At 42.2% G+C, this 23,774-nt stretch overlaps 1 protein-coding gene across 8 annotated transcripts in view; it reads right to left on the reverse strand.

Moving 5' to 3' along the window:
• The window catches only part of RTN4 (reticulon 4), a 53,184-nt gene that overhangs the window by 4,585 nt on the left and 24,825 nt on the right, over nucleotides 1-23,774 (reverse strand). For 6 of the 8 annotated variants that reach the window (XM_075863022.1, XM_075863021.1, XM_075863023.1 and 3 more), the window contains one exon: nucleotides 7,221-7,428. In XM_075863022.1, the coding sequence (XP_075719137.1) occupies nucleotides 7,221-7,428 (208 nt within the window). Of the gene's footprint in view, nucleotides 1-7,220; nucleotides 7,429-10,267; nucleotides 10,367-17,096; nucleotides 17,237-23,774 lie in introns of those variants that run through there. The other 2 variants (XM_075863027.1, XM_075863029.1) reach the window with 2 other exon arrangements.

Here is a 23,774-nt window from a genome sequence, read left to right on the forward strand (position 1 = left end):
GTCCCCCTTCGTGTCGCTAAAACAAATCTGAGCCTTTGAGGCATGGAGACCATAAAACCACTGAAGGTGTCCAGTAGAATCTGGCACCGAGAGGTTACCAGCAGATCCTTTATAGGGGCTTGTCAAGGATTAGAAAAACACGTGTTTTCTTCCAGAAACAATTCAACACCTGTCCACAGGTTGTGTGTTATATTGCAGCTCAGCCCCATTCACTTCAATGGTACCGAGCTGCAATTCCAGACAAAAGCAATGGACAGGTGCGGCATGGTTTCTAAAAGAGCCCTTTAAGTCCTGTAAGGTGCAACGTGAAGCCTTCATGGATTGGACTTTTAATGATTCATCAGACCGGGCCACCTTCTTCCATCGCTCTATGGTCCAGTTCTGATGTTTACGTGCACATTGTAAGCACTTGGACAGGAGTGCTGCACGGTGTGTTCTGACAGCCATCAGTCAGCATGAACTATTTCAGCATTTTGTGCTACAGTAGCTCTTCTGTGGGATCAAACTGGACAGGCTAGCCATCACAGCCTTGGGCTCATGACCCTGTTGGTGGTTTGCGGCTTGTCCCTCTTTCGGCAACTTGTTGTAGATACTAACCACTGCATACCAGGAACACCCCACAAGTCCTGCTGTTTTGGAGACGCTCCGACCCAGTCTAGCCATCACAATTTGGCCCTTGTTAAAGCCACTCAGATCCTTACACTTGTCTATTTTTCTGCTACCAACACATCAACTTCAAGAACGGACTGTTCACTTGCTGCCTGATATATCCCCACCCTTGACCGACACCATTGTAACAATTTAATAACATGTGATTCACTTAACCTGTCAGTGGTTTTCATGTTCTGGCTGATCAGTGTATATTGTTCCTGCCTCAAAGTTTTTTTTGGGCCACTAGCAGTGAACCCCTTAATTGTAGCCTACAGTTAATGATCATTGGGGGAGGAAGGGACAAGGGTCATGTGGGGCGAAATAAGTGCATATTCTTTCCCACAATAATTTTTTTTTTATTGGAAATACCTGTTACTTGAATAGATCACAAGAACATCCCTTTTGACAGGTTGCTATGAGACATGGCTTGGAGTAGGACACATTTGTACATGTAATGAGATCACCACTATGTGATACTTCCCCTTTAAGACCTACAGTAATAAATCTATATTCAAACTTTTCATGAACTCCTGATGCCTTTTGTGCTCGCGCACACGACTGTTTCGGTTTGCGAACCGCAAAGGTTGGATGCTAGTGGCTTCCAAACGCTGTCCGTTTTTTTGCAGACCTATACACTAGAATGGGTTAGACAGACAGCAAATTTCAGACCATAGAACATGTTCTCTAACTTGGAGAACGAACAAAAAAAAAAAAAAAAAAGGGGGATGTGCACATGTCTCCATACAAATTAATGGTACAGTATGCTGTCCGCATAAAACAAAAAAAAACAAAAAATCACAACGGATAGGCCACTGAAGAAAACAACAATTGTGTACATGAGCCCTTAGTTTCAGTACAAGATCCATCACACAATGCAAAAGAAACCCATAGAAGAAGCGTGCTAATAGTAATAGTGCTCTCTATAGTTGTAAGATAAACACTAGAACACCTATAAGAATCGAAAAGCTGTTCTCCTCATAGATCTTCAAACAAACCAGTGTGAACGTATTAAACGTAATACAACATTACACGCCGTCTCTCCACCATCATCTAGCTTGAGCTGTGAAGTAGGTTACCAAAAATAAAATGCCCTCTGTAAAATGAGACGGGTCCATGGGATCTCCGTGATCACCCATACTCGGACATTCTCAGTGCAGGAAAGCATGGAGAATTATGAGAACATGGTTTTAGTAGACCGGTGGCTACTGCGAAAATACATCTCAGACTAGAAGACCGCAGTCCTATAAAGCAATGACTCGAGAATACGTTTTTTGTTTGTTTCCTAAGTAACATTAGACTGGGGTGTTGTAATGTAGGAGAGTTGGCATAAGCCCAGATACACATCGCTAGCACAGGGCATGCTGAAGTGCCAACCCAGAACTGTATGAAAGGATACATTGAGCCAACGGTGACGATATTTTAGGTACAAGGTTTCAGATGGGTTAAGTCGTTAAGACATTCCTGTTTTGGTGACCTTGAGGAATCACGTAGGCTTACCCTAAACTGACTGGTATGTGGAGTATGTCTGCATAAGGGGAATTCACTGCAGATGCACTGAGGGGGCAACTAAAAAAAGGGCATCAATGGAAAAGTCTGCAGTGTCAGCTTCAGCGCAGGAACCCGCAATGACAACTGATCAGAATCTACCACACACTTATAATGAATGTGAACACATGAGTTTAGAGCCAATATTTAAGGGAACCTGCCACAATGAAAACGCAGACCAATCTACAGGCAGCAGGTTATAAAGCAGGGGGAGCGGAGCATCTATATCTATCTATCAACTTGCTCAGCTCGCCCTGCTCTACAACATACTGCCTGTAGATTGTCATGCTGAAAATGCAGACCAATCTACTTTGTTAAAGGGAACCCAAGTCTTCTAGAATTAAAATGGTAGTCTAGGATTAGATAAAGGGCCTGCTATATCTTTTTTTTTTTGTAAATCACCTGAAGCAACGTGATTTGTGCATGGGCTTTATCTGGTCTTCCATTTACTTAAATACTGCAATAGCAGACACAGCCCATAGACAAGAGTCGTGCCGGTTCTAGAAAAAAAAGACCCCTTCCCCCAATACTGCACAATCCCTTTAAGCACAACAAATAAAACCATTACTGTATATGGAAGACGGAATAATGAGCTCTGCAGGTCATTTTAGGATTTATCAGGAAGGTGTATATAAAATACTAATCTCTGAGTTGCCTGAGTGAGGTCTTGTAGTGTTCTATCCAGCAGTTTGCATGTTCGGCCCTGTTCACATCTGCATTGGAGGCTCTGTTAGGGGCCTCTGTTGCAAATCCAGCAGAGCTTACCGGAAACCAGCTATTATTTCCAGTAGAGCCAAGGGCAACCAGACGTAACACATTAAAGTCAATGTGTTCCCTTGGCCGCCAGTGGTGTCCTTGTTGCAACGGAACTGTTGCGTCAGTCGTCCCCTTCTACTGCTCCTCTGACAGCAGAACAGAATGCCCTGATGCAGATGTGAACGTGGTCTTCTCTAGATGTATTATAGGAGAAGAAATATGGTTTACAACCCACTTATGGCTCTTATTAAGGTCCATTCACATATCGCGGTTGAGGTGCGGTAAGAATATGGAGCCTCTTGGCATATCTATTTATTTATACAACGTTGGACTTGCTTGAAAATCATAGCAAAACTATTTAATCTGTTATTTGCTAAATATTCTCCACTTGGCAGCATAAATCGATTTCTTACCCATAGTGGAAGCCAGAAAGCAGAGTTCAACAGTGGACTAGATCGTAATAAAGGAAAAAAGTACCAACCCGAGACTTGCACAACTATATGGCTATGGAATCAGACCCCAGTGCTTCTGATATTACAACATCCACTGCTAGAGATATTATGCAAGTATACAGAACAGGGAACCTTACCCTGTGACCTAAATAGACTTATTACATCGCTTAAAGTGAAAGATCAGCAGCTGATGTGCTCATTCCTACTGTATGTATAAAGATCCGAGTGGTTTATTGTATGTGAAAAGGACATCTTATGTAATGTGAGTAATGGGCTTTTGGGTCATTGCATAAATCAATATTAAAAGAGAACTTGCGAAAACAGATACAGCGGAGATTATAGGCCCTTTTACACTGGGCGATTATCGGGCAGACAAGCGTTCATAGAACACTCGTTCCCGATAATTGCCCTGTGTAAATATGCTCGTTCATCTGCTGATTGTATCGTTTTAAAAAAGTGAAATATTATCATTGGTTGGCAGCACATCTCCCTGTGTAAACAGGTAGATGCGCTGCATACATGATAATGTATGGGGACGAGCCATCAGAGTAACAACCGCTCGTCCCCATACATAGCTCCGTGTGACAAACAACAAGCGCCGATCAACAATGTCGGCCAAATATCAGCAGGTGCAAAAGGCCCTTTAGTGCATGGTCACTTTAAGAAAAAATAAAATATGTCTGGAACCTCTCAAGCAAAACCTATTAGTCTTGTGCCCTTGTAATGACGTTTTAACAGCGCAGTGTTTAGACCGCAGTTCTCAAAGTTGTCACCGTGACCAGAACAGAGTGTTACATCCTTTATCACAGGGTATTTCTAACTTTTACAGAAAGAAAGAGATCCTTTTCTGTATTGGAAGGAAGCAGTCTTTGATTTGGAGCTTATAATCATGAACTAGTTCTATGTAGGTCTTGCCAAATTCTCCACATGGGCCGCTTTGCCCTCTAGTCAATTTTTTCTTCTTTTAAAATATAAACGCAGAATAAAAAAAAGGTTCCCGCTTTACAAATACAGTGTAGCTCATCCCATCTATAAAGCACGGAGCAGACAAAGATTTCAAATATACAAAGTCATGATGGTTTTCAATGCCACCTTGAAGCAGACGTCAAACTCCAATAATTAAAAAAAAAAACAAAAAAAAAAAAACAAAAAAAAACAAAACACAAAATCGATGGGAACTAGGACGGCAAGATTTTCCAAAATCTTCAATTGTAGATGCTTCGCATAACCCCTGAAATGTGCCATGTACCCCAGGCCTACAGACCGTGCAATCCCCTCAGGATACGACCAGTTTCATAGTTCCTACTGTTGTAAATTTCTCATACGCATCGTATCTGAAGTTAATAATGGTTATATGTCTATTGCCACAAAGTGTCAGCTTTGACCAACTTACTCCAAATATATTCTTGTCCACTGGCTGATGGGCAGGTGTAAATCTTTAATGCAAGTATTAAAATTCTAGAACGAAATTTAATTTTGACAACCCATGATTTGACTGCCGTTTGTGAATACACCCCCTACCCTGATCCCTTACAGGAGGCGCAGAATTTATAAACTCATCACAAAAGGACAAAAACCTGGAGCCAGTTGCCTAATGCTCCTAAAAAGATTACTGCAGGCAAAGCCATCTCTGCAGCTATGCTTAGCACTGCCTCCTTCACTACATTGCTCCTGACAGACTACATTCACACGAGCGTGGGCAACCTCGGAGGAGAAAAACTCCCGTTTTTCACGTCCGAGGTGCACCCGTGCAGGACGCGTTATCACGGATCCCCATAGACTAGAGCCTATGGAGGGATGAATGAAAACACAGGAATAATAATAGGACTTGTCCTATTTTTCCCACAGACCCTTCACACGCTCCGTTGAAACAAAGGACATCACACGCTTGTCTGAATGAGCCATTATAGAAAGTTTATTTTAAAAGCCAAAAATATCTAGACAGTGATCTACATTACTTAAAGGAACAGTGTCATCACAATTTTTTTTTAATATGTTAAAGATGTTAGTGCTTTATTAAAAACGTTTATATTTATTTGTGTGTTTGTGTTTTACTTTTTCTTATTTTTACACTTTTTCTTCCCTATGGGGGCTGCCATTTTTTGTTCCATTTCTGTATGTGTCGATTAACGACACATACAGACATGGAATACGGCAGCCACAGTCCCATAGAGACTGCGAAGGGTCCCGTCCCATCCACTTCTATGTACGCCGTCTGTGTGGGAACTGCGCATGCGCCGCTCCCACACAGTCGAACTTGAAATTGGCGCCGTCCGGCGCCATTTTCCTGTGGACCGGAAGTCGCGGCCGGACAGTAATATTACTACTTCCGGTCGCGGCTTCCGGACTTGTGCACTTGGACCAGCGGCAGCAGACGGAGCGGACGGGCCGGAGGGAGCCGCGGCGGCAGGAGCAGGTAAGAGATTTCAATGTATGTTCGTGTACGTTTACTACTGTATGTAAACCTACTACACTGTGTGTTAGCTCAAAAAATGGCGACACACAGTGTAGGAGGTTAGACCGTTCAAACCCCTCGTTTATCCCGGCACTAGCCAGGATAAAGGAGGGGGGGGATGCTGAGAGCTCACTAGAGCGAGGGCTTTTTACCCAATTTTGCAATGCTGCAATTTCGGGAATAGCTCCATCTAGTGACCAGCAATGGGAAATATTATAAATTAGAATAAATTTATAATATTTCCTGACTCGTGAAAAAAATAAAAAAAATTTGAACAATGTTTAATCACCTACACACTAAATGCTTAATTAAAAAAAAAAAAAAAAGTTTTTCTGGCAACACATTCCCTTTAAGGTTATGCTGTCATTGAATAGCAGCTTATCTTAAAGATAAAAACACATTTATAGCACAATGGAAAACATTTTACAAAGCAAAGTTTAATAGATACAATGTAAAAGTCTTTTCTGCCCCATTAATAATGTGGTTATAGCCCCAACCACATCGGTTTCTTCTTTATGTTGATACAAAACTAAAAAAAGCTTTGTAGTAGTGACATTTCACTTTCACATAGTAAAGCTTGCATTAAACTGGAGAGATTTCTTAAAGGAATTCTCTAAGATGTCTGTATAGACTGTCTTATGCCTGTTGCAGGGACGAGGACAGTGCAAGACACAGGGTTTCAAAGATCATCAAATAGAAAATGCCTGTGTCATGCTCCGCCCCCTCAGCCCCGGACTACTCGTGACCGTGTCATTTTTTGCCAGGGGCATTCCTTTAACCTGTATTGTATGCAAGAAAGAAAATCTTAAACTACTGCTAGTCCTCCTACAAAAGGAAAAGTAAGATAAGTAAACTTCTACCTGGAGGATATAGGGGGAATTATCTATTGGGCTCATGCAAACAGTCATAATAGGGATTCCATAAAAGTGCAGGTTTTTTTTTTCTGTCAAATATCACAGTACACATGGCACCCAATAGAGCCTGTATGGCAGCCCAGGGTGGCAGTACTGCCATTATTTGATTAATTCCTGCGTATTACATAGTTCATGTAATGGCGGCACGATTTACATTTCACTGGAGAATAGCCGGAGGATGGGAGGAAAAACACATGGGACGGTATAAGACTGTTCTCTCTATACTACTAAAAAAAAAATATAAAAGCCTTTCCTGGTGAGTCAATTTTAAGTTGCCCTAATAATGTTGCACAATTGTGCCTCCTAAGTGGGGACCAGTGGGGTTTTGTGGATCGGCAGTATAGTTTTCAAACCGTTTCATACCTGGTTTCAGAGCACAGCCCATTATGAGAAATGAGGGAGAAAAAAACCCAAAAAAACAATATAAAATATGAATATACTACTTACTTGAATGGATGGCCATCATCTGATTTCTGAATGGCTTGCAAAACCCCTTTGTATATTCTAAAGCTGATGGAGACAGATAGCAGGGCCAAGGCAATATATGCAGTCACACTGACAATGCTAAAGACGGTCAGAGACAGAAGCAGGAACAGGATGGCGCCAAACACTGCTCCGGACTTCTTAATGTCCCGCCAGTAAAGGAGGTCGGCAACTAAAGGGGAAAAAAAATAAATAAATGAAGAAGTAGTGACAATCAATAGATCCTAAATAGCCTAAATTATAATACCTGTAAATCAAATTCTCAAAAACATTACAGTAAAGCTGGCAACATATTCCCGGTACAGAGATTGGTCCAAGAGGCATCAAGAGTATGAGAGTGGAACGTAACTTATAATAAACTTCCCTGGCAAGTAACAACGGGGGAGATTTATCAAAACTGGTGGAAAGGAAAAGTGGAGTAGTTGCCCATAGCAACCAGATTGTTTCATTTATTCACAGATGAGCCTCTGAAAAAGGACAGCTTGACCCCAATTGGTTACTAAGGGCAACTACTCCACTTTTCCTTTGCACCAATTTTTATAAATCTCCCTCGGCGTTCCTCCTTTCTATGGCATTCACCACTTGACGGGGAGAAACCTACAGCATATGTCTATGGCCGACCTAAGACTGCTGAAACAAGCAATGACCCTGGAGAAATGCAACAGATCAAGAAGCGCAAGGAAAGGAGTCAGCAGGCAGGGACGTTCTTGCATTTGCAAAAGGGTTAACTGGAAAGAGCATCAAATACACGTGTAGAAAATCAGGATCAGGGTGTCAGACCATGGTTTCTCTTGCTTCTAAATATGGTTTAGTTCACAGTAAGATAAACATGGCAAAGACTCATTGCTGCATAACGCACAAGGAAAATGCCAAATATGAACTAAACGGCATAAAGCAACAGCAAGTGTGGGATTTCTACTATGTAATAGTATTCCTGGCCGCACAGAGAATTCACATAGAACCCATTAAATAAGAGGTCTGCCTGTATGCCCTTCTAGAATTTATATAAAGTAGACATGCCAGGTATTCATCCGCTATACCACCCAAAAAGCAAGTGGTGTGTAATATGGACGACAAGAAGGGACACAAAGTATTCAGGTAACATCACTGTAAACTCCATTAATGTATATGCAGATGGCGCTAAATTGGGCAGGACCCAGATATGGGAGGGCCATACAGAGTGAGCCATTTTCCTGCCCTCCATGGGCACATCTACTAGTTCATGATCTGTAATACATAGGAAGGCAATACAATATACACAATGATAATAGCAGAGGAGATAACTAGGATAAAACACACGGGAATATTTATTTCTTTAGTCACCATTTTACCCCACCATGCCACCTGGGTGTGCTTTCCAATAGGCAAATCTTACTGCTAATCATTACAGGACATAGAAGTGATCGTCCATACATTGAGGTTAGGAGAAAGTTATGTACTAGCAAGTCTATGTCTAAAATACTCTTGTAGACACTTCAGACATTTGTCAAATGCACAAGATTCAATATGTACTCAATGTCCGTGAAAAAATGGCCAGAGGCTTTAACATGGTTCAGAGAGCAACTATATAGGAGTACCTATATCTGGCAAACTAATGGCGGACCGGCTGGAATGGGCGGCTGCCACGTGTTCTCCTTGCACGGCGGTAATAAAAGCCTAGTGTAGCTGGGAGCGAATGCTAATGAGGCCGAGCCATAGAATCAGGTCTACAGGACAGAAGGGAATGAACACATGGCAGCATGAAAATGACACCATGCTGACTCCGGTAATCTTTAATCCACAAAAAATACTGAGGCCAGGAAAGGTCTGCAGCTCCGAACATAGAAGCCAATGACAATATTCTACTTGCATGTAGCGTCTCTCATCAGAAGCCATTATGATGTTGCCTTAAGTACTAGATGACTATCAAGACCATAGTACGTGCGTCGTGTCTACTAAACCTCCACTAGGGCAGATCTATCGCAGGGACAAGCCCTGATCTGATTAATTTCAGCAACGTCGCCTACAATAAGCCAGGCAAGTGCCACCTACAACCATTTACAGTACCTCTTTACACCAGCAGAGGTGGTAGACTATACATTATAGGACCTTGGGATTGGGCGCGCCAGATAATCGCCATCACCACATCTTATTCATTGAAGTATTTGGACAGCTGGCAACTAAGCCACGAAAAAAAAAAAAAGTGCCCACGTTTACTAATAAAATGTGTAAGATCTAAATCCCAAAAAACAAACTAGCTGAGGAATTTGCTACAACATTTTACAGCAGTAAAAAGGGTTTTTGGGAAAGCACAAGATATTACAACACTGGTAAAATGACTTGGTACGGTGAACAGACAAATATAAGGTGGCAGAATAGGAACACGGGACTACCACTACACGATCAGGTATTAAACGCATGGGGTATTCACGCCGATAGACGGAGAATAGGGAGAGTGCTCAGAGCACAGGGAGTCTACAGAAAGGTCTATAATAAGGTTATAGTGAATCTATGTAGAAGTAGTACGGTCATCCAGCACAGTCACAAAGACAACATTCATCCCTTACAGGACGCTGGTAAGTGACCGTTTAAAATACAGTTCTTACGAGTAATTGTCAAAAATACTAAGAATCAAAGAAAGGGGGGTAAAAAAAAAGAAGGAGAACTTAAATAAAGCGACTGCAGCTGGCGACATTTGGTAAGGAGGGATGTAACAGAAGTGGCATCTGCTAGCACTAAAAATAGCAGCCTGCATCTCTGCCGTCCATGTAAAGCTCACACAGCGGGGACGCCGAGTCCAGTTCATACAAGTGGCAGGAATACAACTTTAACGTCGCCCGGCTTTTACTTTATCAAAATAAATAAAAGAACTAAACTGGAATAAAGACAAAAATCAATGCTAGAAATACATAGCGGGGAATGCAGAGATATCAATGTGTAAATGCCAAATCCTCACTAATACATGCAGCCAGACCAGAGTGATGGGTAGAGGGGTTCATGCACACACACGCGAGCCCGCAGAAGGCACTGACCGGTCTTGGAATCCATCTTGGAGCTGCTCGCATGCAGTGGGACCTCGCACAGCTGACTAACTGGAGCTCCTATCACTTCCTGCCGCAGCGTTCAGGAGGTCACAGTGAACACGCCAGTGCCTGCTGTGACTCAGCCGTGGGCAGAACACACCCCTAGACCCCAGACTAACAAGCTGCTGATCCAAGGGAGAGCTGGGCACTAAGAGGGGGAGGGGAGAAGCTTTATATGCTAAAGAGAGAAAACAAGTCTGTCAGGGCCAGATCACGCCTGCAGCTCGGCTTAGGACTTCTGGAAACTATAGTCCTGAATATATCGCAGCTCTAGAAATAAAGATTAGGAGAATGTAATACCATAATCAAATTTATAATATGACAAGTGTGAGGGCTCATTCAGACGTTGCGGTTAAAACTGCGTGCGTTTTTCCATGCGGTTTTTACTGCACCTGAACATCTAAATGGACCCTTATGCGGTTAATACTTAGTTTTTTGATCACTCTCGATTGCAAATATGTTAGGGCACATACACAACTCCATTATTTTGAATTCATATTTTTTTTAAAGGAGTCATACAGGATTTTAAAATAGATGGCCTATCCTTCAAAGGCCAGTGGGGGCGTAACACCCGATGCGATCAGCTGTTTGAAGGGGCCATGACGCTTGTGTGAGCAGACGCCTCTTCATGGTTTACATGGTTCTCAGCCTGGTAAGCACTGGCACACGGCGTTACTGGTACATGGTATTGCAGTGTTCCGTTTAAGTGAGGAACGGCCCATCAATTTTATGACACTGGATAACCCCCTTGGCCAAAGTCAAGAGTAGAAACTAAAACTCAGAAAAAGGTACAATGGAAATATTTATACCTTTTTCTGGTGGTTGCTTGACAATACATTGTTTTTATTGTACCATTTTAGGTCACATAGGACTTCATCAACTTAATCCTTTTTTGGGGGTGAGATCAATTTTAAAAAAAAAACTCTATTCTGTCATTTTTACAGCAATACCAATTCAATTATGTTCACTTTGGGATTTCAAATTTTTTTTTTCAACATTTTATCTTTACTCTTTTTTTTTTTAGATATTTTATTTAGTCCCACTAGGGGGACATGTAATGTTTTTATAGGCACAGACAGATGGCAGACCTGGGGGCCTTCTTTAGTCCCCCCGGCTGCCATGGAAACCCTTCGGCACCACCCTTCAATCCCCCCTGTTTAACCACAGATGCCGCAGTCGCTATGGATTGCTGCATCGGAGGGGTTTGATGGCCAGGATAGGAGGCCATCGCAGCAGTACTACACAGCTGACACCCACTACGAATAGTGAGGATACAGCTCCTGTGCCTTAAACAAAACCCATGACGTACTTTTAAAGTATTTGGTGCGAACAGTGCCAGCACCCTAAATAAACGGCAGATAGAATGAAAGGGTTAAATACAACTTTAATCATCAGTAAGTAATGCTGCAATACGTAAACCTGCAATACGAGAACCCTCTATTATTTAAAATACAGAACTAGGGCTGCGAAGGAAAGCTCAGACGAAGCAAAGCTTCATTACAACTCTGCCCACACATCAGAGCTCTTCATCAAAATTATTTGTACCTCCATTGTCGGCCCCACATAGCCCTACCCCTGTGGCCCCCAGAAATAAGGCATGAAGTTGTAATTTTAAAAAAGTTTACAGCCAGAGTGGAGGCCTTCCAGTTATTTCACGGCATTACAATTCTATATGAGGCACAAGACATAAGCCCCCTTCCCCCCCCCCCCTCACCTCCCCGCAATCTATACAAAATAGAGCCATCTGTGGATTGTATGCACAACCTTTTCATGCAGATATTAAAGAAAAGTTTCTGTAGAATAAAAAAAAAACAAAAAAAAAAAACTTTATATTACGAGTGATCAGTTTACACTATTTAAATAACCATCTGCCAAAGCTTCATGGAATCAAAAGCTGCACATTCTGAAACCGAGACGCACGAGCAGCAGACAGGACGTTACATAAAAGCTGCCGAGGAAGTTCACGGAGGAAAAACGTTACATAAGTGAAAGGTAATATAGGTGCTATTACATGGTGCCCATTTAATGGGGCATATGGAAGTATTAAAGAGTACAGTAGTTTGCTTAATAACCACCCACACCTCCAGCTGTGACACAGCCCTCCCACACAATGTTTAGAAGATTGGCAACATCATTTGTGATGTCAAGTGATGTCTGGTCGTCACGCCCACTTGGTGAACCTAAAAAAAAAATAATAAACGCTTTGTTGTAGGTAACTATTTTTTTGAAAAACGTTTATTAGTGACAAAGTTCTGATCGTTTTTAGATTTATGTAAATTTTTTCAAAATGCCCAACTGGGCATTTTTTTTAGGTTCACCAAGTGGGCGTTGTAAATAAAAGTGTATGACGCTGACCAATCAGCATCATACACTTCTCTTCATTCATGACCAGCTTTATTCACAGCACAGCGTGATCTCACGAGATCACGCTGTGACGTCACTTACTCCCGCAGTTTCTTTACCGGAGCGACGGGAGAACGACCAGACATCGCCTCCAGCCATGCCAGGACTGCTGCCGAGGATAATCGTCCTGGCACAGTTGGAGGAGAGGTCTGGACATTCTCCCATCGCGAGATCAGACTGTGCTGTGAATAAAAATGGCATGAATGAAGACGTGTATGATGACGCTGATTGGTCAGTCATACACTTTTCTTTACAACGCCCACTTGGTGAACCTAAAAAAAAAACAAAAAAAAAAAAAACGCCCAGTTGGGCATTTGGAAAAAAAATTACATAAATCTAAAAACTCAGAACTGTGTCACTAATAAAAGTTTTTCAAAAAATATAAAATAAAAGTTACCTACAACAAAGCGTTTATTTGATTAGGTAGGATAGGGAAGTCAGTTGCCCTTCCGTTGAGGGGTTCCATCGGGTTAAACCCTCAACTGAAAGGACTGCGCTATTATTTCCGTCAAAACAACGGAACCCCGTCACAACAGTGACTAATGGAAACCTTTAGCAACGTTTCCGTCACCATTGATCTCAATGGTCTTGCAAATAAATGGAAGCTTATGTTTCCGTTTGCCTTTTCGTTGAGTGGTTAATCCGACGGAACCCCTCAGCGGAATGGAACGGGGATGTGAACACCAGGTCAGAATGCAAAGTAACCAGCAGAATTGTAAACCAGCATTCATGTGGTCAAGGCGTATCCTTCATAAACATACACTCTGATACGACAAGCGTACATGTTTATTTCGGGGAGATAAGCAGCTGCTAGACCTTGGGTGACTTATCTACCAGTGGAACAAAGGATCAGTAAGGGTATGCGCACACACACTAATTACGTCCGTAATTGACGGACGTATTTCGGCCGCAAGTACCGGACCAAACACAGTGCAGGGAGCCGGGCTCCTAGCATCATAGTTACATACGATGCTAGGAGTCCCTGCCTCTCTGCAGGACAACTGTCCCATACTGTAATCATGTTTTCAGTACGGGACAGCAGTTCCACAGAGAGGCAGGGACTCCTAGCATCGTACATAAGTATGATGCTAGGAGCCCGGCTCCCTGCACTGTGTTCGGTCCACTACTTGCGGCCGAAATACATCCGTCAATTACGGACGTAATTAGTGTGTGCACATACCCTAAGGATAAAGGTTTTTTTCAGGCACATATAAATGGACTTCTAATGCTACATTCATTAATGCGTGCCTCAAAAACCAGGAGCCCATCAGCAGAACCAAGACTCAAAAGGTCATGTCTAGCACTGGATTTTTCTGCTGCACCTAAAACAATGGTTTGTGAGGAGATATCGAAGCACTCGTGTTCAGCTCAAGAGGACTTGATAAGATTAGGAGTAATCGCAGGGGACGGGGTAATACTGGAGTTGGGAGCAATTGACCTTTGCACTGCAGATTTATTCCTCCATAAAATCCTCAGTTAGAGTTTATTAGGGCAACAACTTTTATTTTCCTTGCTGCTAAAACACAATGTGATGTCATTTTTTTTTTTGCACCTTTCACGAAGGCCTTATTCAGAAGGGCGTATTTCACGTCCGTGTAGTCAGTTTTTTTTTCACGGACCTATGAAATTCAATGTAACTATTCAGACATGCGTTGTTTTTCACGCAGCATTTGTTGGTTGCGTGAAACTCACTGCATGGCCTATTTTGTTGCCTTTTTGCGCATCACGCAGCACTTTGTAGTCAATGGGTGCGTGAAAAAAGCACGTTGCGGTCTGATTCACACACCAGCTGCTATAGAAATGCAGTTAAAAAAATAAATAAATTTGCACCAACATTGACAACAACTGATAACACGGAATACAGACTGATGGCACACGGACCTGCAATGCAGGAAAACCGCTGCTGGATGCAAAACAGACATGTTCGTGTGAATCTAGACTAAGGGTATGTGCACACGATAACTGCATTTACGTCTGAAATTACAGCGCGATTTTCAGGAGAAAACAGCTCCTGAATTTCAGACGTAATTGCTCGTACTCGCGTTTTGCGGGGCGTCCTTTACGGACGTAATTTGGAGATGTTCTTCATTGAAGTCAATGAAAAACGGCTCCAATTACGTCCGAAGAAGTGTCCTGCACTTCTTTTGACGAGGCTGTATTTTTACGAGCCGTCTTTTGACAGCGACGCGTAAAATGACAGGTCGTCGGCACAGTACATCGTAAGACCCATTGAAAGTAATGGGCAGATGTTTGCCGACGTATTGGAGCCGTTTATTCAGACGTAATTAGAGGCGTAAAACACCTCCATTAAGTCTGAAAATAGGTTGTGTGAACCCAGCTTAAAGAGGCTCTGTCACCAGATTTTGCAACCCCTATCTGCTATTGCAGCAGATCGGCGCTGCAATGTAGATTACAGTAACGTTTTTATTTTTAAAAAACAAGCATTTTTGGCCAAGTTTTGACCATTTTTGTATTTATGCAAATGAGGCTTGCAAAAGTACAACTGGGCGTGTTTACAGTAAAAGTACAACTGGGAGTGTATTATGTGTTACATCGGGGCGTGTTTACTTATTTTACTAGCTGGGCGTTCTGACGAGAAGTATCATCCACTTCTCTTCAGAACACCCAGCTTCTGGCAGTGCAGACACACAGCGTGTTCGAGAGATCACGCTGTGACGTCACTCACTTTCTGCCCCAGGTCCTGCATCGTATCGGACGAGCGAGGACACATCGGCACCAGAGGCTACAGTTGATTCTGCAGCAGCATCATCGTTTGCAGGTAAGTTGCTACATCGACTTACCTGCAAACGCCGATGCTGCTGCAGAATCAACTGTAGCCTCCTCTGGTGCCGATGTGTCCTCGCTTGTCCGACACGATGCAGGACCTGGGGCAGGAAGTGAGTGACGTCACAGCGTGATCTCTCGAGAACACGGCTGTGTCTGCAATGCCAGAAGCTGGGCGTTCTGAAGAATGCGGATGCGGTCTATGCCGAACTAAGCTCTTGTGGGGAGCGATTTTTCCCTAGACCCGTTCTCCCTCAACGTACTCTGCCCCTGGGGATTGTACTTTTCCCTTCTGTTTGATCCGCAGCTACCAGGTGAATCTGACTCCCTCTACATTTTTATTGTAAATTAGAGTCCAGGTTCGCTACGCCCTTCCGCCTCCTTCCCTACTGTCTCTTGTATGGTCTTTTTACTCCTTCAAAACAGGTGGAGCGGTTGGTTCCCTCCACCACCGGTTATCTGCACCAACATTTACCCGTATGACAAGAGTTTGCTCTACACCGATAGCATTGGCATGTTCTTAGATCTACTTCCTACTCAGTGTTTGCCTGCTACTCCTGATTGAGATGTTGGACTGTCTATATTGGAACTACCATGAAACCCAACCCGTTCTATAGGCCTCTTATTCTTAATGTAGGATTCTGACTTTTTCACGTCTGTATTTTGTTTACAACATTTAAAAAAACAAAACAAACGTTTGAATTTGAAAAATGTAAAAACCGCACCTTAAAAATAAAAAAAATAAGAAAAATCACCACTATTCGGTGCAGATTTTACCTGTCGAATTCCATGCAGATTTTCTGCACCAAATTACACAACGTGTGCATGTAGCCTTACTATACACTTAAAATAATCTAGGCTAAAAAAAACAAACAACGTAAATTATAGCAGAGATCTGCGCCACAGACAGCCAGAGATTAACCTAATTTGTTAAGAGCCGTGCTCCTTAAACTAGGTGCAATTTTTCTTGAGCTCGGCCACATCGTGCATGGGAACCCTAAGGCGATTGTCAAATCTGCATCGAATGCTTAGTCGCAGAATGTGTCCTTTTTAGGAGAAAAAGTAACGCTGCCGGTGTCGGTCGCAGCTACCATTATAAACGGAAGCCACAATGCAAATGTTAACAGAGCCTAAGACTGCAATACTTGGTGTGGCACTACCTATACTGAATGACCACATGACTGAACACATCCTTGCCAAGCAGAGGGGGCAGATTAATGCCAGCAGAGAAAACATTACACTAGATGTCTCGCTTCACATCTAAGTCAGCAAAACACATTAAGCACTTTAAAATTTTGTAAAAATGGTGGAAAAAAGGGAACCTACATAAAGTAATGGTTAGAGCAGCCGAAATCGTACTGGATAAAACGTACAGCACAATGCCCCAACGAACCGTGTCACTGGAAATAAACTTGTATTATACTGGGTGCTTGCAAGTAAATGCAAACGCTTACAGGGAAAAGCAGATTAACACCTCTTAAGCTAAACCTTTTCCAAGGGACCAGCTGTAAAGCAACAAGCTGCTGAGATTTCCTGCGTCATTTGCCAATGTAAAAAGAAAAGAAAAAAAAAAAAAAGAAGGAAAATTTACCTTTTTGTTTCCAATTACTTAGCTCACTTGCCATCGCTGAAGAATATTAAAACCACCGTGCTGCTAAAAATCAAATTAACAGCATAGCCTTATATAGCAGAGCCGACGCAGCCTCCAAACCTCAGACATGAACTGTGGACTGGCAGACAGATCACCCTCTGCTCCACTGCTCAAGGGTCACCTGACTGCCACATGGGCGTGCGACGTGTGATGTCAACAGAAGCCGTACAACATAATCAATTGCCAAAATCGCATTGTTTATATCAAAATGACCTGACAAGCAGCGAGTCAGAGATACGTATACGGACATCTATCCAAGAGAACACCGTAAGATCCTCCAGAAATATGGATAAAGATCAGATACATAATCAATACAATCATCCTAAAGATTTTACTGCTAACTGCCTGCAGCCGCCATCTTTATTATATGTTTTTGCATTGCTGCAGTAATTCTAAGGTGATTGTTATAGGGTTTGATGATTTCACATTAATCGTGTCCAATAAATAAAACGGAAGAATGGAACAGATTAGTGTGAAATTTGTGAACGCGATCCCTCCGTCTGAAAATTCTTAATTCTGGACAATTGTGTACCAGAGACAAAAGAAGCCACAGTTAGGCCTTATTCACACGAAAGTGTACGCTAAAAACGCTCCTTTTTTTGCACGTTGCAGTTGCGTGTGTCATCAGTATGTGCTGCGTGATTTCACACATATGCCATGCTTATGACACTGTTTTTATGTTTACAAACATAAAAGCAGGAGGTGCTTTTAGGTTTTCATTAATTTTACAACTGTAGCGCAAGTCACGCACGCCACACGGAAGTGCTTCCATGTGCCGTGCGCGATTTTCACGCACCCATTGACTTCAATGGGTGCGTGATGCGCAAAAAACGGCCAAGTATAGGACATGTCCTGAGTTTTACGCAGCGGACATACACTGCGTGGAAATCACGGACTGTCTGAACGGCCCCATTCACCAACATAGATCCATGCACCGCGCGTGATTTTCACGTGCGTATCACGGACGTAATACACATTTGTGTGAATAAGGCCTTAGGCGTCAGTAGCAGACTTCCAGACATCTGCTGGTGTTAATACTGCGGTCATCTTAAGACATCCACATTTAGGCCTGATGCACACGATTGTACAGGCTGTGTATTGTACAGAGGCGTACATTTTCAGGGAAAGGTGGGGGGGGGGGGGGGTTGGGGGGACAACAAAAAAAATTCATAAAATTGGAGATTCTTATGGCAGCATGGGTTAAAGGCTATGGACACCTTTGAGAACTTTTTATTTTTTTCTTAAAAGCTTAGTCAGTGTCTTTAGTGTAACTTTGTAAGTTGTTTTTATTAAAAATTCCTAAAAAAATTTACTTCTGGAGATACAGCTGTAAAAACTCGCATGTGTGAAAGTAGCCTAAATCAGATATTTTTTAATTCTAATTCTGGGTACATTTTTAATTTAAAGGTTATGAAAATAAGATACGGAAATTGACAGTTATTCATGTTTTATAGCATTTTAATATTTTTTGTTCTCCCTCCTGCAGTAATAACAACTTTGTAGTTTCACTTACTGAACAGCAGGTGGCGCTATAGCCACACTCTAAAATTTGTAAACTCAAAACACTGCACTGCCTGGGAAACTAGCCATATTGATTGCTTTCAATTTCTTTTGCCATTTTTAAATTTTGTTTAATAGAGGTGTTATGCTTTATGCAGACACTGAGGGGGATGGCGCATGACAAAAACCAGAGAGGGAATCCCTGAACCATGCACACCTCAGGTCCTGCACTAGCTATAAAGGAGGCCATACATATTAGACCACCGTCTGCCAAACCCGCTGACCGATTTGTGGTAAATGCTCCGGCATTCACTCGGCAGATGTCGGAGAAAAAAAGGATCCGGCATGGAATCTGGCAGCAGCTTATTCCCCTCTCCCCATTGAGGACACATGCATGCTCGGCCGATCGAGCGTCCTGTGTATGGGGAGGTCGGGAGGAATAGCCGTCTGCCAAACAAGCATTCGGTCATCAGCTATTGAAGGTGTATGGCCCCATTAAGACAGTGGGGCAGATTTATGAAGACAGTTCGAAGTTTAGACCAGAAGGCAGAACCTGTGCCAAATTCACCACAATGGCAAATGCTTAATTCTGACACATATTTAACAACTAAGTCCCTTGCCCTTTTTCTAGTTGAGGAAGTTGCAAAACGAGTCTAAAATGCATAATAAATTTTGCGTAGAACATCTCCCTCAGTGTATATTAGTCTTGCATGATGTTCCTTTCACTGGATTTCTTGGGTTAGGGTCAGCAGTAGCAGGGGACTATATTCCTCTACATCAGGAAACAAAGCAGTAATGATCAATGATTACTATGAGGCAGTAATGCAATTCCTCATTTAAAGAAATGGTTAAGAACTACTTAGCAGTAGGTTTCATAGACTAGGTTTTATCGGATGGAGGGCGCCATCGGATCTTTTTTTTCTTTTAAGGACAAGTCTCTTGTGGTATAATTTGACTAGATTCTTCAGGTGCAGCTTAGAGAATATGAAGATATGACAGCCATTACTCACAGGCCAAAGTACCTGCATATAGCGTTTCAACAGATTGAGGACATTTATTTAGGAGGTGGCATCTGGGAGTTATCTAGAGAAAGAAAATTGATGGCCTATGATCAGGAAAGGAAATCCATATCCGATCGGTTGGGGTTACATGATCGCCACCCCCACCGATCAACAGTTTAACCCCTTCAGGACTGAGCCTGTTTTGGCCTTCAGGACGAAGCAGATTTTTCAAATCTGACATGTGTCACTTTATGCGGTAATAACTCCGGAATGCTTTTACCTATCCAAGCGATTCTGAGATTGTTTTCTCGTGACATATTGTACTTTGTTAGTGAAAAAATTTGGTTGATAAATTCAATATTTATTTGTAAAAAACACCAAGATTTGGAGAAAATGTGCAAAAATTAGCATTTTTCTAAATTTAAATGTATCTGCTTGTAAAACAGATAGTAATACCACACAAAATAGTTACTAGTTAACATCACCCATATGTCTACTTTAGTTTGGCATCGTTTTTTGAACATTTTTATTTTTCTAGGACGTTACAAGGCTTAGAACTTTAGCACCAATTTCTCACATTTTCAAGAAAATTTCAAAAGGCGATTTTTACAGGGGCCAGTTCAGTTGTGAAGCGGCTTTTAGGGCCTTATATATTAGAAAGTCCCCATAAATCACCCCATTTTGAAAACTGCACCCCTCAAAGTAATCAAAACAGAATTCAGAAAGTGTATTAACCCTTTAGGCGTTTCACAGGAATTAAAGCAAAGTAGAGGTGAAAGTTACAAATGTCTTTTTTTTTTTTACAAAATTCATTTGTAATACATTTTTTCCTCGAGAAATGTAACTTATTTAGTGCCCAGATTCTGCAGTTTTTAGAAATATCCCACATGTGGCCCTAGTGCGGTCATGGACTGAAACACCGGCCTCCGAAGCAAAGGAGCACCTAGTGGATTTTGGGACCTCTTTTTTTTTAGCATATATTTTAGGTACCATGTCAGGTTTGAAGAGGTCTTGTGGGGCCAAAACAATATAGACCCCCAAAAGTGACCTCATTTTGAAAACTACACCCCTCAGGGAATTTATCTATGGGTATAGTTAGCATTTTGAACCCACAGTTCTTTTGCTAAATTTATTTGAATTAGTTTGTGAAGATGAAAATCTACTTTTCTGAAAAAACGTAGAAATTTTTTACTTTTTCAAGGAATAAAAGAGAAAAAACACCCCAACATATGTAAAGCAATTTCTCCTGATTATAGCAATACCCCATATGTGGTAATAAACTGCTGTTTGTACCCACAGCAGGACTCAGAAGGGAAGGAGCACCATTTGGATTTTGAAATTCTGATTTTGCTAGAATAGTTCTCAGTGCCGTGTCGCGTTTGAAATGCACTGGAGGGAACAAAATAGTGGAAACCCCCGGAGTGACCCCATTTTGGAAACTACACTCATCAAGGAATTTTCCTAGGGGTAAAGTTAGCATTTTGACCCCACAGTTGTTTTGCTGAATTCATTGGAATTATTCTGTAAAGGTAAAAATCGACTTTTTCTGAAAAAAGGTAGCCATTTTTAATTTTTACAAGGAATAAAGGAGAAAAAGCACCCCAACATTTGTAAAACAATTTCTCCCGATTACGGAAATATGCCATATGGTAATAAACTGCTGTTTGGACCCACAGCAAGGCTTAGAAGGGAAGGAGCGCTATTTGGCTTTTGGAGCTCAAATTTAGCTGAAATGGTTTTTGGGTGCCATGTCGCATTTGCAAAGCCCCTGAGAGGCCAAAACAGTGGAAACCCCCCCAAAAGTGGAAATCACACCACTTAAAGAATCTATCTAGGGATATAGTGGGCATTTAGACCCCACAAGTCTTTTGCAGGATTTATTAGAATTAGGCCGTGAAAATGAATATCAACATTTCTTCCACTAAAATGTTGCATTTTTTTCAATTTCACAAAGGATAAAGGGGGAAAAAGCCGCCCAACATTTGTAAAGCAATTTCTCCCGAGTACGGCAATACCCCACGTGTGGGCATAAATGGTTTTTCATTAGAAAGTAATTAACCCTTTCTGGACTGATCCATTTTTTCTTTTCCTTTTTAGTTTTTTCCTCCCCGCGTTCCAAGAGCCACAACTTTTTTATTTTTCAGTCAATAGAGCGGTGTGAGGGCTTGTTTATTGAAGGACGAGCGTTCGTTTTTATTGGTACATACAACTTTTTGAACACTTATTACATTTTTAGGTAGAGACAAGGTGACCAAATAAACAGCGATTTTGGCGTTTTAAATTCTTTATTTTTCACGTGAGACGCTCCATACATCACCCCCCCCCCATAGTAAGACATGCTTTGTTGTGGTGCGCGAAGCGGTTAATGCACAGCGCATGGTGCGGAGTGAAAATTACAATTTTCCACTCATATGCCATTTTAGTGCACTACATGTTATGTCCAGTTTGTGCCACTGAAGACAAATACCTCATAAAATATTAACCGGGTTCTCCCGGGTATGGCGATGCCATATCTGTGGATGTAAACTGGTGTTTAGGCACGCTGCAGGGCTCATAAGGGAGGGAGCGCCATTTGGCTTTTGGGGCGCAGATGTAGCTTGGTACTTGTTCTGTTTGGGGTTTTACTGGTGTTTCAGTTTATAATGTTGGGGCATATGTTATCTGTGCGGGGTACATCAGGGTATAATAAGAGGGTATAATAATGCAGTAAATAAATAATAATCCGCAGATATGTGGCCGGTGTCGCACTGATAAATGGCGCCCGATCTTATCTGCTTTTGGAACACTGCACATTTTGCAGCGCCATATTCTGGGAGCCAGAACTTTATTTTTTCACCACCGGAGCTGTGTGAGGGTTTATGCTTTGCGGGACAATCTGTAGGTTGTCATTAGTACCATTTTGGGGTACGAGAAATTTTTGGGATCACGTTTTATTCCATTTTTTGGCAAGCAAGGGGACCAAAAACCATCAATTCTGACAATGTTTTTTATTCGTTTTTTTATGGCCTTCACCCTGGGCTATAAATGACCATTATACTTTATTCTGCGGGTCGATACGATTACAGCGATACCAGATGTATATAATTTTTTTATGTTTTGCAGCGTTTGTGCAATAAAATCACTTCTTTATAAAATAAATACATTTTTGTGGCGATACCCAAAAATGTGTACTTTTTTTTAACGCGTTCATTTTTTTTCCTAAAATAAAAGACTTATTATAGGAAAAAAAAGCATGCTTTGTTTATGTCACTTATAACTTTTATTTTTACACTTTTTAAAAACATTTTTATTATCTTTTTTTTACTTGTCCCACTAGGGGACACTTAGATTTGCAGCTCTGATCGCTGCTGGAACACATTACACTACACACGTAGTGTAATGTGTTCCAACTCTCATTGTGACGTAACTGTCACACTGACAGGAAGCATCGGGGGACAGGCCGGAGGCTGATCCTCCGAGGCTTCCGTACATGGCAACCCGGAGGTCATTGTCTGACCTCTGGTTGCCATGATAAGGATCGCCAGCCCCCGCAAATACATGTGGGGGGCTGCCGATCCGCTGTAAACCTCTTCAATGTGGTGATCGCAATCGTCCACCGCATCGAAGGGGTTAATTGCAGATTTCAGCGACGACAGGCCGCTGATCGGCAACGGGGAGAGCAGGGCTTTTGCACCCTGCACAGTGAACCGCCGCTGCGGTGTAGCGCAGCGCGGCGGTTAACTGTTAAACCGCGGACGTAACTGCACACCCAGGTGCGCGAAGTTACTGCTCACCTGGACGTGCATTTACGCCAAGGTGCGGGAAGGGGTTAAAGGAGCCACTGAGCTTGTTCATCGCCCACACTGCTCCCTACAGTAAAACGCCAACACACTTCTAGGAAGATGGAAGAAGGTTGTAATACTGTTAACTGCCACTACAAGTGTGTCATTGTTCTATAGTATGGAGCGATGTAGGGGGAAACAGTGCCCGTACGAGCGCCGTGTCCCCTTCAAACAGTTGATCGGCGAGGGTGGCAAGAGTTTGACGCCCACCGATCAGATATCGATGGCCTATCCTGAGGATAGGTCATCAATTTCTCTCCGAATAACCCCTTTAAATGGAGTCGGCTTGTGATTTG

This window comes from Rhinoderma darwinii, chromosome 4, assembly GCF_050947455.1.
Source record: "Rhinoderma darwinii isolate aRhiDar2 chromosome 4, aRhiDar2.hap1, whole genome shotgun sequence".
Lineage (NCBI taxonomy): Eukaryota > Metazoa > Chordata > Amphibia > Anura > Rhinodermatidae > Rhinoderma > Rhinoderma darwinii.